The sequence below is a fragment of the Centrocercus urophasianus genome, unplaced genomic scaffold, assembly GCF_019232065.1.
Source record: "Centrocercus urophasianus isolate 14NV4802_14NV808 unplaced genomic scaffold, USGS_Curo_1.0 seq_10, whole genome shotgun sequence".
Classification (NCBI taxonomy): Eukaryota; Metazoa; Chordata; class Aves; order Galliformes; family Phasianidae; genus Centrocercus; species Centrocercus urophasianus.
This window is the reverse complement of record NW_024884142.1, coordinates 93412216-93428925: the sequence shown is the minus strand read 5'-3', so window position 1 is coordinate 93428925 and position 16710 is coordinate 93412216. Positions and strand designations below refer to the sequence as shown.

The 16710-nt window shown below is 39.8% G+C and overlaps 1 protein-coding gene across 2 annotated transcripts in view; it reads right to left on the bottom strand.

The window, feature by feature from the left end:
• LOC122163053 (follicle-stimulating hormone receptor) overlaps nucleotides 1-16710 on the bottom strand; it is a 76747-nt gene that overhangs the window by 3518 nt on the left and 56519 nt on the right. For both annotated transcript variants that reach the window (XM_042823887.1, XM_042823897.1), the window contains 5 exons: nucleotides 16017-16088; nucleotides 13812-13889; nucleotides 10967-11035; nucleotides 10780-10854; nucleotides 5810-5995 (listed from right to left, as the gene is read on the bottom strand). In XM_042823887.1, coding sequence (XP_042679821.1) covers nucleotides 5810-5995; nucleotides 10780-10854; nucleotides 10967-11035; nucleotides 13812-13889; nucleotides 16017-16088 — 480 coding nt within the window. The remainder of the gene's footprint in view (nucleotides 1-5809; nucleotides 5996-10779; nucleotides 10855-10966; nucleotides 11036-13811; nucleotides 13890-16016; nucleotides 16089-16710) is intronic.

Sequence of the window (16710 nt, the reverse complement as noted above, 5' to 3'; positions counted from 1 at the left end):
TTCTATTCTATTCTATTCTATTCTATTCTATTCTATTCTATTCTATTCTATTCTATTCTATTCTATTCTATTCTATTCTATTCTATTCTATTCCATTCCATTCCATTCCATTCCATTCCATTCCATTCCATCCCATTCCATTCCATTCCATTCCATTCCATTCCAATTTCTGCTTGTGGTGGCAATGATAATGAGGAGACAGTTGGACTAGATGATCTTATAGGTAGTTTCCAACCTTGTGATTCTATGATTCTATTCAAGCTGGTTTGAAATGGTTAAACAATAAGCAGTAGGTTAAAAGCTAGAATTCTCTTTGGTAACCTAATTTTACCCTTCGTGCACTTATTCCATCTTCAAAAGAATTGAGTTTCAAAGAAAGAAAGAAAAATTAACGAAGGTCCAGCACCAGAAGGCGAAAAACGTTTCCGATGAGGTTCTGAGCATCGTCTGCTGTTATTAATATTTTTTATCTTGCCTGTCAACTGAGGCAGAAAGCCGATTTCTTGGGAGGTCAAATATGCACTGTGGAGGTCACAGCTGCAACAGCAAGGCATTACTTTCTGTTCCCCTGTGTTCTGTTCGTGTAAGGATGAGTGAGGGGCCCTGCGTGTTGATCGATATATTAACAGTTCTCTAGCTGAAAGGGACTGTATGCTTCTAAGGAGAAATAATGGGAGAGAAAGTCACTCAGTTTTCAGTGTAACAAGCACTTGAGGGCATAGAAGCTATTGCAGCTCCTGGTTTTAGTAAATGAATTGAAGGAAGTGTTTTTATCCAATCATTTCTCAGCTATGAGTTAAAAATAAGCCATTTCCTGAATTATGGAGACTGCCTAGAGCTAGCTCTATCCCACAGATAAGACAGCTGTGTAAAGCTAGTGAAATATTTCTGATTATTATTATTTATTCATTCCTGAATTATTTAACACCCAGAGGTCTAAAACAGAACCATGCTCCCACAGAGTTCACTGCTCTGTTTGCTTTGAGGATGGGCAGTGAAGGGCCTCCTGGCTGCTTCCTTGCACCGTGAGCACTATGATGGGCAGCTGCAAACTCTCAGGGGAAAGAAAAGCCATCACCTGGTACTGACTGCCCTGAGATATTTGCCCTTTGTGCTCTCAGAGCAAAAATTCAAAGCACTGTTGGCAAGGGACAGGGCACGTATCATAACACAGTTCATTTATTTGGGCTATTTGTTAACCTCTGCTGCTGCTTAACTTGTTTTACTCAAGTAAACACCCTGAAAAATAAACCAGAGAAAGGATAACTGAAAGAATAACATTAAAATTGCCACAGCATTCTGACAAAAACAACGACGTTTATGCGAGCAGTTATTTCATGCAGTCCATCTGGATCTGGTGACAGCAGGATCTTGTGTGCTAAGAAATGCACTCAGCAGAATAAATAGTCCAGGTCTCGGTTCTGCATTGGGCCCTACCTCAAACCAGCCATCCTTACAAAGGAGTGACATCAAGTGAGTAGTGAGCAACTGATATTATGTTTGGTTCTCGTTTCACAAGAACATGACCCCCAGTGCTGCCACGTTCTTTAAAAATAGCTTCTCAAGTGATACCTCCTCCAAAGAATAATGACCAAGTGCAAGGACACAGTCATAACAATGCCAATCTTTCAGGCAGAAGGTGATCTTTATGTCAAGGAAAGCCAAAAGCTTGCTGAAGTTCATAACGGTCTGTGTCAAGTTGAGAATTTTAACATCCAATCTCTGCCCTATCTGAGCTTTAAGGATATTATTTTCCAGTCACAGGGGAATGTGAGAGCTCAATGTACCTCACTGGACTTGTCCTAAAAACCAGTTTACTGTTAGGTCAGCATCACAGTATCCCAGTATGATAAACCTGCAGATCAATATTTATCATACAATCCTTCTGAGAAAAGAATTAAAACTGCCAACACTTTAATTGTTTCATAGGTTTAATACTTCCATTAATGTGACAGAGATGGTGCAGACGGGAGAAGTGATCACTCATCATCCACTATGGCAATTTACTTATTTTATCTAAGGTTCTCAAACGCTTCAAATATCTCAAAAATAAAAAATAAAAATAAAAAAATAAAAAATAAAAAAAAGGAAATATACAAATGGAGCCACATGCTCCTGTCTCAGTTCCTCCTGAGGTTTCTGATGCGTGCATCAAATACTGCAATGATCCTTAGAAATACACTTCCAGGGGTTATGAAGCACCCTCTGGATAACCAGGAAAAATTCTGAGGTATGTAATGCTACAATGTGATGGAAAGTACAGTGATAGTAGCGGGGTAACACAATCCGATGCTGCAGCAATTGAGAACAAGTCCAAATGCAGCAGCTGTGGATGCAGAAACAAAGAAGAAAAACTGCTTACCTTTGGAAAGTCTCCAGTAGGCAGAGATCTCCAGTGAGATAACCTCACCTCCACTGCCAACCCTTCAGTGAAGTCTGGGAAGAGTGGATCCTGGCTCCAGCCCTTCCAGTCACTCAGGTGAAGCAATTCACCTGAGCTCCCCTGGTTTGGCCCTGCCTTCCCACCAGGTGCTCAATCCCTGGTTCAAGTTGTGACTTAGCATTTCCACTACAGAACCTCTACAGGGGAATGACAGGCTCAGGTGAAGAGGCACAGTAAGTCAGCTCACATTATTATTCCCAGCAGAATAAGCAATGTCTATTGCATTAAACCAAGTGCAACTCTTGTAGAAATACTAGATGCTATGTGAGCAAACATTGCAGACTATTAATAGCTATTCAAAAACCTAAGCAGCCTGATTACACACAGCTAGTTGAGAACGCTGCTTTGAAATGCAAGTGGGTACAGCTGCAGTGTGTGCAACTAATCTGTATTGGATTGCATGGGAATACCTGTGGTATCCAAACACATAGCACCAAACCAACAGGCAGACATTCATCTCTGGACAGGGGATATTGGTCGCCTACCAAGTTCAGTAAACGACACAACTGTACAGAGGTTAATGATTGTTTTTAATTATGTTTAAAAGAAGTTAACTGGAAAGACGGATCTAAATGACTGACTCCAATCATTTTGTATTTATGCGTAATATTTTTAAAAGATACGTCTGGTAAGCATTGAAAACACAGACAAATGCACTCAACTTTGTTCTGTTGATCAGGAGATATAGCTTATGTGTACACATTTATTCATGTAACATACAGCAGAGCACCTATGGATTTGGTTTGAATTTTTATACTTTTCTGTTACCAATGCATTTCTTTTACAGGACAGTGATGTTGTCCCAATGATTCCTGCCACAGTCTAGTTGGATGAAAACTTAGCTTGTATCAAAATGTAGGAAACTAGCGTTTATTCATTTTCACAGCGTGTTCAAATCTACCTGGAATGTGCTATATACAGAAAATGATTCCTCCAAATGTGTTTATTTAACACCAGATTTCATAATCTTAACCAAAATATCACAGTTTGTTGCTGGATCCCTTGTAGATTTTGGTGTGCGTCTGCTCCCTTCTACATCTATTTTTTAATAAACAAAAGCCCTCCTGCCTCGTTAGCTACAAATAAGTGAAATATTAGTTGAATTAAATTACTAGAATAAGCTGAAATGAAAAAAAGAACCGTCACCATTGCTGAAGTGTAGCTATTCTTTCAGGAGTAGTTTTAGCTTTTTTTAATCTGAAATTAACATGCTTTTGGATATATTATATTTTAAGTATAAGTCCTTCAGAAAAACAAAAAGGTGATTAAACTCCTTCACAGACTCATTTTTATTAACTTCACAAAATTATATCTTAATACATTTTTCCACTATTTTAAAAATCTTTCAGTCATTTAGGATACTTTTTTTTGAGACAATTTACTGGGGGTATTCTGGAGCTCAGCTTCCCCCTTTAGAAACAATACATTCAGCAAAGACCAGAATATGTGTCAGCCATTCAGAAGATACATTTTAAGAAGGCTTGTTTTCCTCTGGGGAACAAATGAGATTTGATAGGTCAGCTTAAGGAAACATATATAGCTCTGCTACATATTCATAGCACAATTTTGTTTTAATCTCCGAAACTGCTTCCTAGAAAGTTCCATATAAGAGACCTGTTGCCTTACAGTGATTTTCATTTTTTAAAATTTCATTCATTTCCTGGCAGCTTGTGATGGCAGCCTCCTGGATTTCACCAAGCTGAACTCATTAACAAACCACTACCACTACCATTGGTGCTGGAGGGGCAGGCAGACAACCAAGGCCTGAACAAGCATGTAGAAGTACGTGGAAATATCAACTAGTGGTAAACTTCTGCAGTAAGAAGTTCAGAACTGTAGATCAAAACTAGTCAAAGAGGCATTGATTCTGCCAAATATTTTCCTTAGCACTGTGGTGTCCAACATCAGATTGCACTTTTTTCATACAGTTTTAAAAACACACATAGGTGATACGTAGTACCTATCAGCACAAGCAGGATGAAACCTTTATTGCCTGGTGACAGACACTGCTAAAACTAAGATGAATGGCTATCTTAAGTATTTAAATGAAGCTTACTAATAGATTATGCTTTTTCTACATAGCTTTACTTTTCTTTGAAGTTCCAGGCAGCTTCTGAAAACAATGTCTTGAGCTATAACACTGATCCACTGATCCAAAATATATTCCTTTCTGCCTTGGCAAATTCCAAACACATTCTGTAAAAGAACTTCAAATAACAGCATGGATTTCCATAGGTACAGTGCCTCAAGTTTTCCAGTGGCACAAATTCAGGAGTTCACAGAATCCTAGTCGGAAGGGACCTCTGGAGATCATCAAGTTCATTAACTACTTAACATGTACATTTAAAGCCTATCTGAATAGTTGAAAATACTCAAAGGAAATCATTAATACTTGATGTCTCAGCACATCTTTGCTAATGACAAATTAAAACAAGCCCTGGAAATTACTTTGGGAATCTAAAAACACCTGCCTACCTTAGTTGATTTGGACAGAAAAGGTTCGTTCTGTATTAACCATTACAGAAATAATGGCCAAATCTTGTGTGTATGTAGATGCTACAGATAAAGTAACAGTGGCACTGGTGATTCTCCTGCTAATATTTAGCTTTACTGCATTCAGAAGTCAGCAAAGCAAAGCTGAAGGCAAATCCTGCGAGGAGAGGCTGAAGACAATTGGGTGCCCTGTCTGGAGGAGAGGTGACTTCTCTGCACCCTGCAGCTCCAGAGGGAAGTGCAGGGCTCTACTCCTGGAAATGGAGGGCAGGAGGGAGCCGCCCAGAACTGTGCAAGACCAGGGTCAGATTGGGCACTGGGAAAATTAACTAAATTTCTAACAGCATTTGGAAAAAGCCCTCATTAATATACTATAACTTTTGTTTAGCTCTGAATGTTCAGGCAGTTGGACCTAATGATCTCTATAGGTCCCTTCTAACCAAATTAGTCTGTTCTGTTCTATTCATTTTATTTGGTTCCAACTTCAGTGTGGCTTTCTGAGAGTGTCTGATATCCTCCTGAATTGATGGCCGTATTGACCTGCTTCTCTGGAAACACAGATTTCCTTCCAGTTACCTCCTGAAAAGTAATGAACATTTTTCTGCTGGATGTCTTCAGCGTGGTGGCTCCAGGCTGATGCAGAACAGGTCCCAGTGAGAGATGGCTGGAGTCTCAGCTGGAGAAAACACTGATACCAATACAGCTACCAAAATTTATTACCTACCTGGAATGGAGAGGCAGTGCACTGTGCAGCGTGTGGAACTATGAATGCATTGTACATCTATTTATTTCTATTCATGTACTTTCATATCCAGTTTGTTCACTACCAACTGCTGAGAAACACCAAAAATTAAAACAAATGAAATCACTTACTTTTGTCTTTTCCAATTTGTAAAAGCACAGCAGTGGCTAGGATAGGTGAAGTTTGCCTCAATCAAAGATCTAAATTTGCTTAAATCAGGAAGTTTTTTTAACTTGTATGTAGACCTCGCTCTTAGCTTCTTAATGAATTCTAATCCATGACTTGGCAGGAAGCTGATTCTTGTCCTTGAAATATCCCTTTAAGAAAACATATGAAAATCCTGGTAAAAAGCAAATTTATTTCAGCTACATAGTGGATACGTGTTACAGATTGTCCTACTCATTATCAGAGAAGTGATTAAAAAGAGATCAACTGAAAATTATGCTGAAAACAGAATCCAGGAATAAATAAGGGTTCCTCAAGGAAACCCAAACTATTATTCACTGTAAACAGCAATTAAGAGATGTTACTTTGATTTGGGAAAAAGATCCCAATACCCTCTGGTTAAGGATTAACAATGACATAAACTACTAGCTCCATATGATTCTGAATTTAGTAAATACTGAAATAAATGCATCCAAGAACACTGTTACAGGAGAAAAAAGTAGGCTGATGAAGTCACAAGAGAAGTTTGTGATGTCCCTCATGAGCATCACATCATGCAAAAGCCACCACAGAAGAGGCAATAAACACAAAGTGAACCCCATGGGGGTTACTGATATGAGGAGAGGTTGAGGATTTCAGATTTTGTACTCATTAGGAAGGAAAAGAGATTAAAGAGAGAGAAAGGTGATACAGTTCAAATTGCAAGGAACAAAAACATCGAAATGTTTCCAGAGGTTTAAAAAAGAGAGAGTATCGACTGAAGCAGAGCAAGGGGTAAGATTACAGGAGGTTAGGAGAGATGTATTTATGTGGAAGGCAATTACTTTGTGAGACAGGCTATCAAAGGCAGCTACAGATGTATTACGAAGAGCATTAGTGAAGCTCACAGGAGGAAAAACATGGTGCAAACACTAAATTGAGACTAGTGCCACACATGTAGGGAAAGGGAAAAAGGACCAGTGACACTCCATTTCCAAGGAACCTGTCCCCATGCCATAATATCTGGGGCAAAACATTGCCACGTTGCCTTGGCTAGGGACAAACTGTGTCCCTCAGCTTGTGACAAGGGAAGAGTACATTGTACGTTTCTTTCTTCTACACCAAAGCAGAATGGACTATACAAAATCACTCTTAGCTCCCATGCTCGTAGTGGACAAGAGTGATGCAGGATGCAGCCTTTGCTGAGGTTGCTCTGGTCATCATTCTCTTACAAAAGAAATGAATTTATCCTAATGAAGGAACTGACAACATTTGTCATTTTCTCCATGTTCCCCCCCCCCCCCCCCAGGATACATACATCTGTAACAGTATGATGGCAAGACAACATGTTATTTTATCTCTATTATACAACATCACAACAAGCACAAAGTGTTTTTATTATCATATTAATGTAGGAGAGTGGTGCGAAGGGGAAATCAGATTTCAGCAGCGCACTGTGAAGCTCAGACATCTGCCATGTATGATATGTACATTTGCATCTCCATTCTCCTCTCTCCAAAACAAAATTAATACAGGAATGCACAGTCTGCAGCATAGGGTGGCTCTAGCTAACAAAGTCATACCCAAAGTTACTGACTTTGGGTAAGGAGGGTCTTTGTCTCCATACTGTGCCCACAGCTGGAAATTTTGGAGATGGATCCCACACTGCTGCCCTGCCCCAGCATTGTAGCTTCAATTAGAAGTACAAAAAGAACTGGTGGAGGCAGAAATGCTTTGAACTTCCACTGCTCAGGCTGAGAGAACAAAGGTTTGATCCTGGGTTGCATTTGGGACTGACCTGTGTCTCACAGGAGCAGTTGAAGAGAAGTTTCAGACTTAAATTTCCAGCTTTGACACCTAAAGTAGTAATTAGGCAGCAACGAACAACCGCAGTTGTTTCAAGGACTGACTATTGCCCTTAGTTGCCTGCCCTGAAAACTGTCAGCTAGAGTAGATCTTAATGACTCATCAACTGAACAGCAGTTTTCCCCTACATTCACAGACAACATCACTCACGGAATCATTAAGAGTCTATGGAACTTCACAAGGGTTCATATTCCAACCAAGAGCATGAGAAATGTTTTCTTTGTCTCACTAGCTAGAAATCATCAGTGCCCCAAATGGTTAATATACAGGGTGGAAGCAACAAATAAACAGGAGTACATCTGGACTTAAAAATAACTAAGAAAACATTAACGGATCTGTGTCTCTGTGCATCTTAAAACAATTTCATAAATACTGAACATTCACCCATGAAAATACACTTTTCTTCTCTTAAAAATTCTTTTCTTTGTGTGTGTGTGTGTGCTCATTATTGCATGTAAACCAACGTGAGCTGGGGAAAGGGCTTTGTAAACTACTGCAGGGTTTGCTGGGATGTCTATTAGAGAAAATTATTGATATACCATCAAGAGACTCCCCAGATAGGAAACGCAGACATTGTGCAGGTGGTTTAGTAGTTTTATCCACCGAGACATCATGGAGCAGAATTCAGTGCAGAGATTCTTCAGGACGTTCCTCCCTAGTTACTGGACTGGTAAATTAAATAAGGAAGATGAAGAAGAAGATAAAATAGCAGTGGGAAATCAAACCAGAAAGCATTGGAGATGGGAATACACGGTGTATTATTAATGCTTGGCTGCTAGTCATCAGACTTGACAGAAGTTGGTATGGGAACAGCAAAATGAATCTGACTTCTCTTCCAACCTCTTCCTCTTCCTTCTGGGAATCTTTTTTGAACTACTCGAAACACTGACCAGATGATAGTCCAATTTAGGTTTGAAAGGAACATAGTGGGATAGCAAGGCATGGCTGTCAGAGCAGAAGCCAGAGAGGAGAGACCAATAGTGAGATCAATTTTTCTAGCAGCTGTATCTGAAGTGCCCTCTGGCTGTGCCTCAGGGTCTCAGCTGTCCTCTTGAGGATCCTCTAGAGGTCTATTGTGGTCCACATCTGTGGGGTTCCTGTTGCAGTCAAATTGCAAGGACAGGAAAGACAATGGCCATACCTTGCACTGCTTCTGAGGCAGGACACAGCCAGAGAGCTCAGCCCAGAATGGATCATCATCGATCAGATGAACTATATTTACAGAGAGGGGGGATGCTGAGAGTCTCCCTGTAGCTTCCTGCAATTTGCTGGTACCTCCAGCATGATTTTAGTGCTTACAGGAGGCAGAATTTCCTAGGGACTCCAGTAAAAGCTCATGTAAGTCACCACAGCTGTGGAAGCACCAGAAGATTAAATGAAATAATGGAAATAAACCATATTTCTGTATAGAAGGAATGCGTATATATGTGGGAGTAATTAGCCATTTTATTTCCTTGCTTACTGTCAGCGCTGAACTCCTTTAACTCAAAACCTGACATCTTTCCAAGAAAGAGATTCTAATTCAGCCAAAAGAGGAATTGATTGCTGAGACTGTGCAGCCTGCATAAAGCTCACTAAGTTAGATGCTTCCTGACTTTACTATTTGTTTGTCATTCTTTCATACTGTTTAAATATTCTGAACTATAAAATAGGGATTGGTATTAACTGACCACACAGCTCTGGTTCAGGAAAAACAAGAGTTAAAACATCCTGATGTTCAGCCTAATAAAACATGGCAGCCTGCAGCACAAATTCGATTTCAACAGCCCTGTTTTTCCAGCAAAGATGTGAGTATGGGTCAGTCATTTCCTCAGCATTCCAGGTGTAAGCCGCAGTGATAGATGAGTAAGAAGGCTTTGCTTTCTTGATCTCAGTCAGGATGAAAAGGTAATTTCCCATCCATAGAACAGTGGATAGAGTGGTAGTGGAACAGAAAACTTCTTACACAAGAAAGTCAGTGTTAGAAGTTGAACTATCAAATGGATCTGAGCTACAGCCATATCAATTTTATAAACCTTTTGAATCACTACAACTTGCAAAGAAAATGCATTTAATTTTTGGTACAGGAACCAATGCTTTTCCAAAGAAACATCAACAACATTACTGCTGAAAAGATGCTCCAGTGGCAGTCTTTTCCAAAGGAGAAAGGCACTGAGGGAGTGATGGAAGAGGAATAGAATACAGTAACACATTTTTGTGTCATAAATGCACTGACCATCACTACATGGAAAAATGCCTTCAGAACAGCTCGTCTGAGCTCAAGGTTAACCAGTCATTTTTCTCCCTCATTTTTTAGATTTCTAACCACTTTAATCTCTGTAACGTTTTCCATCAGCTCCCATTTACCTGTTTTCACCTTTTCTGATTGACTCCTAGGACTCTCTGGATGTCTAGGACAGATGGGAAGAAAGAAAGGATGTGATGAATTTGTGATTTGTGACACAAGAAAAAGACACCCTTGTCTTCGTTACAGCTCTTCCATCCTGTAGCTTTTGCTCAAAAATACAAGCAGTTGAGCACTCTCGCAGGTGTTTCACAACACAGCAAAGTGTAGTGCAAAGTGCTGAGGTCCAGGAGCATCCTATTGCTGAGATCATGCTCTTCACTCTGCCAGCCAACTCGAGAGCTGTATCTCAACTGTGTGAGATATACACATCCTTCTAGGGTAGGGATTTTCTCTTAGGAACTAAGCTTCAGAGATGCAGGGCAAATCTTCACTGTTTGTAAATAGTTGAAGGGTGAGCTATTCAGATGTAAACTCTGAAAACCCAACTACTTATTCTTGATTTTGCCCCAAACAAAAAACAAACTGTATTTTCTCTGCAAAAAATGAAGCAGAGCTATAGAGCTTAATCAACTGCAGAGAGGACTTTGGATTTAAATCCCTGGATATAAAAAAATCTAAAAGCTCTGAGGACAAAGTGAAAACACGGATCTAGATATTTCTGATATGGCTTCCACTTTTCTACACTTCCAATTTTGAATTGCAAGATTTGGGAGATGTCGAAATCCAGACTGGCATTCACATGTTCTTTTTTGGTCTCTTCTGTGGGCTAAATAATGAGAAAAGACAAATTTGAATATTACTTACAAAACAACAGGACCGATGGCTCCTTGGAAGACTTCATCCGGTAATTTTTCTAAGTTGTGATTGTCACTTAGATTTCTGGAAAACACAATATTGATTCTAAAGTAATCAGAGATTGAGATAATGCCTTGCAAAAGTTGTTGTCTCCTAATAATTGCTTTTCAGAATAGTAAACAACGAAAATAGTTACAGCTCATCCAGGCAGGTTCCATTAAATGCATGATTCTTGATTTCCTGAATCCCATTTTTATTTAGCCGTCTGCAACAGAGAAAAAAACAGAAGTTGTTCTGATACAGCTTCACGTGCAAATAAAACCACTGAAAAGGATTTCAAGCTAGAAATTATTAAATGAGTATTTAAATAACCAAATGTCTATGAATCTCAGCTGCTAATATCCCAATAGTTAGAAGTAGGACTTGCAGGGAATAGATATGCAGAGGGCAAACCAGCATTACCATAAGAGATGAGTTGGAGTAAGTTTTTGAAACAAAGGTGGAACTGATAAAGTCACCAGTGCTGCTCAGCTGCCCTGGGAATCCCAAGGGGAGCCAGCAAAGCTGGATCAGGTTAACCCCAGCATGATTGAGACCTTTCCTACTGTTGCCATTCCTTATGTATACACTTCGCTTTTCCCAAGATGCTTTTGGAAGAGCTTAACCTTTGCCAATTATTATTTTAAAACAGGCTCAAGAAGGACACAAGGATGTGGCTGGTGTCAAACTGCCTGGGAAGCAGACAGTTCTCCTCACACCGGCTGCCTCTTCTGATGTCGTCAGCCCTGCTCCACATCTCCCCAGGCTCCTTCCTCTGAGAGGAGGAGCAGGTAGGGAGCCGTAGGGCTTCCTGCCAATTTTTTGCTGTAGTGCATTAACTAATGAATGCTTAATTCCTTCCATCACTTCCCTTAGTGATCCTGGAAATTTACATTTGGGTCAGTTATGCTTATCATCTTTACGGTATGATTTTTCATCCCGTTGCAGTGCAACTTATGCTTTCTCCAAGAGGGCATGACAAGTCTGATTGGTGGCAAAACTGGCTTGATTTAGTGACACTGTCAGTAAACACGGACACCACGTTCCTAAATCACACTGAAAGCTGAGCATGCAAGTGACCCACTTATCTGAGGTCCGAGGTGGTGAGCTCAGCTCGCTATGAAAATCAGTCACGGGTCTGGTTGAAGGGATTACCCTTCTGACCACGGAAGGCAGATGTGCATAATTCCATACCTACAGTGTGTGTCAGGTCACATCAGGAAAACTGCCATCATCTCCTTTGCTTGCAATAGCACTATTAGACATGAGTGAGCAGGCACACAGGAGAGATATGTCCCTGCTTACGGCATTTAAAATATTTATTATATTAAATTGATCGCATCCCTTCCAATCTACTAGGCTGATGTATATGCTTTAAATCACAGTATTAGCTCAGACTGCTTTTTCTCACTGAACATGATGCTAATTCAATGAGATACTAGAGTCATACAGTCTGAGTTACTGTTGTCATACAGTGTGGACTGTACACTCATGTCACCTGGCAAACTGCCTTCAGATAGCAAAGAGAGCAAACAACATTTGCCTATATCCTAAGGCTTTGTTATACCTCCTTCTCAGTTGTTACCTGGACAAGACTCTACTGAGACACATTCTCCCCTCACTTCAACCAGCACCCTTACTGGTTCCCCTAAATAATCTGGAAATCTTATGACAGCAACAGGTGACACAAAGGCACAAATCAGAGCCTGGACATACGGGCTTTTACTCACCATTTCCTGGTGGTACTGGTATGTTTAAGACCCACTTACAATTCACCTCCTCGGTGTTGATCCATGCATAAAGCAATCTTAGATGCAATCCAAATTACTGGCTTATGCATGCTGGGAGCCTGTTGCAGTAAGCCTGCTAAAATTGGCTCTCCTCAGACTGTGGGGGTTCATTGTGCCTTGGAAGTCTTGAATGCTCGACTGCTATAAGGAGGGCAAATCACACTAAAAACCTGGCATACACCTCTCATCCTGTAGTGGTATTATGGGAATAAATAAGGTATGTGCTGTGTAGTACTCTGACAAAACCACGTCCCATCTGAGCAGCAAAAACTATAATTATAGGAGGAAAAATAAAAAAGTACGTTTGGGGTATCATTACTTGAATACATTTGAGATAGCTGCATGAATATCTCATGTATGTATGTGTGTATGTTTAAAACTTCAGGGAACTTGGCACTGACAGGTTGTGGATATCTTATGGAGAAAAAGGGAGAGATAACAGCTGGGTGACTTGTTATTGTCCTCTCTTCAAGTATGGATAGTTTGACTCTGTTCCCACCAAAATCAATGTAAACCAAATTAATCAGTCTTTGTCTGTTGTGTCACAAGAGGTTAACTTCACACACAGTGGGAGATTCTTCCAGTCTGGCCACTGGCTAGATGGAATGAAGGCAGCTTGTTAGTAAGCACACGGTACGGTTTGATATGCCAGCAGAAGAAGCCAGGTAGTTCATTAAAAAACATGATGATTCGAGTCAAATGAGGAGTCATCTAACCACACAGCATGGAACTGCATTGTGAAGCAGCCTGTATCAATGCATTAACATTGTGTACAAATATACTGTATTTTCAAAACATCTACATCTATTTTGCCAGGGTAACTAATGCCTTTGAATGATGTGTCTGACTGTAAATATTTATGAATCACACCATCCCTCTGAATACAATTTGCATCACATGAACTGTTGCTGTAGGTGGAATACATTTAACCTTGGCTCTAGTAATTACAAAATTTACTCTACCCAGAGGTTCTAAAATAAGGAGCAGAGTTAGAATACAGCAACAACAAAAACAACAAAAACACAACACAGATACATTAATTTTTCATGGCAGCAAAACAGAATGCAAAGATTGCAGGAGAAGGGGTAAAATCTAAAACTTCCAACTGAATTTGGAAGCCTGTAGAACAGAGCCAATCCCACAGAATCCTCAACTCAGTTCTGGACAAGGAATGAGCAGGTGAGAACAATGAACTTGCCACGTCTTACTCACAGAATCACACTTTCAGAACTCAGGCCCATGAATGTGTTCCTTTCAATTGTACGTATATGGATATTGTCTTGCACATCTCTGGAAAATAAAATACAATGGAAACAACACCTGTTTTGCACTTCTGTGAGCCTTTCAATACGTTATAATATTTCAAACATGCTGCTTTTTGTTATATTCAGTCTGAGGAACTCTTATGCAAAGGTTGACAACATAAGCTTTTAAGACATTTGAACATTTGACCACCTGCAGAGAGCAAACCTTCCTGGTAAAAAAAAAAAAGAGGTAGGAGCACAACATTTCCAGACTCTTGTTCTGCATACCTCACACGGCCGCCTCCCAGACTGGTTTATGCCATTGAAATGCACACAAGCTTGGGTCTTACAGCCCAACTGACCATCCAGAAAATCTGTTATCCATTAAATACAAGTTGTGTGGCTGGCAGGTAACAGCTTCTTTCAGCTTCCCAGCCAGAAAGTGGAAGGACCATTAGCCTTTGTGGTCTGATTCAGCAAGGGACCTGAAAACCCATGAAAATAATCCCCTGCTAATGTCAGCGAGGTTCTTATAAGCTGGGTCTGTGCTTCAAAACTTGCAATGCAGGACCCCTGTCAGTTCAGTTTGTTGAAGTGACAAGTATGCATTTCAGTCTTTCAGCAGTTTTGACTGCTACACAAAAAGAACGGCACATATACATTCTGTTGCTTGCTCAAAATAGACCTCAAAGAAGTTAAACAGCATTACTCATAATTTAGTCTGGGGATATGGTTGTTTTCATGCTGTTTCTGCTGGAAAGCATGGAACAAAATGAATTATCTGCAAAGCTTGAAGTTAAATGAGGTTCCAAAATTATCTCATACCGAGAGTGAAATATGGCCACAGCACTGCATTAACTGACACGTCCATCCTTCTTCACACTGAGATCAGAAGAGGGAGGAATAGGGAAGGAGTGTGGCACCCATAGAAGTGAAAGTTTCCCACTGCAAAAGGGAAACAACCAGGTCCTCACAAACCTCAATAACCCATCAGGTTCTATCTTTGGAATTTAAACACCAGAACAACTGAAGTCAGCAAGAATTTTCTCATGGAGCTTCAGCGTAGCCAGGGTTTGGACCAAGGTCTATTTTGTGTCAAGACTTTCCTTACAAAAAGTGAGGAATTTCACCTAAAAAAAATCTCTTGCTCAGTGGGACACAGCAATTCAAGTCTAGTTAATGCTAGGTAAGCAGGGGGAAGGTTCGGTGGCTCCACAGCCATTGCATTTGCTTTATGGCTTCATGGAGCCCTGAAGTGCAGTTCTCAAATTTCTCTGTCAAGCATGTAACAGAAAGGTATTTTGTATATTATACATGTATACAATATTTGTAAGACAAACAGCAGGATTACTGTTCCTACAGATTAAAATCTTATAATCAGAGACTCGAAGATTCACAACTTTTTCTGCATGCCATTAATATTCCTCATCAAAAAGAAGAAAAGAAATAGTTGCTTAATTCCCATTTTTAGTTTTCCTTTTGATTTTGATACAATTATACTTACAATCAATTGAAAAAAATATTGGTCAAGATCTATTCCATGAAAAAAAGACACTCTTTTTTAACATGATTTTTTTTTTTTTTTTTTTTTCCCAAGAAAAGAGATGTAATTTTCCTGGGAAAACAAACACAGGAACAAACAAACTTTCCCACAGAATTGTACATATTTTTCCTTCTATTGGCACTGAACTTTTTCCACAGAAGAATATATTACATTCCCTGGGCGTTTTCACAATCAGTGAATTAACTGAGTGAGATATTTTCCAGTGGCTTTTGTTCTCTTTGCCATGCAGAGAAAACAGCACAAAGTTCAGCAACTCTTTCCATGCAGACCAGAGAACTGTCACCAGGTGGCAACAAATTCCCATTTCCATCAGCCTGGTTTGAATTTCAGCTGGGGAATCAAAACTAAAAGGCTGTTATCAGTCCCCTGGGACTCTGTACCTGTGCACTCATAGAAGAGTAGTTGGCAGAGTGCAAGCTACAATGCTTTGCGGAAAGGAGTTCCAGAGAATAGAGACCCTTTACGCTACATTATCATCAATGCCTACAAAAATGTGACCAAAAATGCTACCACAAAGCTAATAAGTAAGCACAAGGCAAATTGGATCTCGATGATTTTGTTAGAACAGCAAGACATTCATAAGGAACTTATAAAATCGTTAAAACTTACAGCAAAACCTTCTGGAAGGAGTGTACCTTGTGGACAACAGGTAAAAACCTAAGACCTGTGTTTGATATTAACCTAAGGAGAAGAGGAGAAATTAAGGTGATTAGTTCTGTTCCAGGAATGAAGCTATAACTAATAAAACAGAAAGCACACTGAACTTAATACCGAAGCTGCAAAAAACTGTCAGCCAGTGTTTGTCCAGAGGAAACTTGGCATTCTAATGTAAAAAGGTTTCTTTGAGAAGCACAAGCTGAGTTCTCCCCCATACAAGTCAAGGGAGAAATCATATTTGGGATAATTCTATTATCCCAGAGGATAGTAGAATTTAGAGGAGCTAAATTCTATAGATAGTAGAAGTTAGAGGAGCACAGTTGATGGTGTTGAATGGTGATGAAAAGCACTGCCTGGGACTGGGAAAAAAGTAACAGCATTCATTTTATGTTTATTACTAATCTAGATTATTTCAGAAGAGCTTCAAACTTTCAGGTTTTATGAACTGAAACGAAACAGACAAAAACAACAACCAAATCCGGAAGGACCAAAAAGGTCCATAAAATACTCATTCACTTGCATAAGCACTCATCTGAGCTCTGAGGTGATATCTGGATATCCTCAGAGGTTCACATTGAAAAGCCAACTGGTTATCTACCTCGTAACAAAAAGCACTGCATTATATGTAGGAAAAATATATATATAT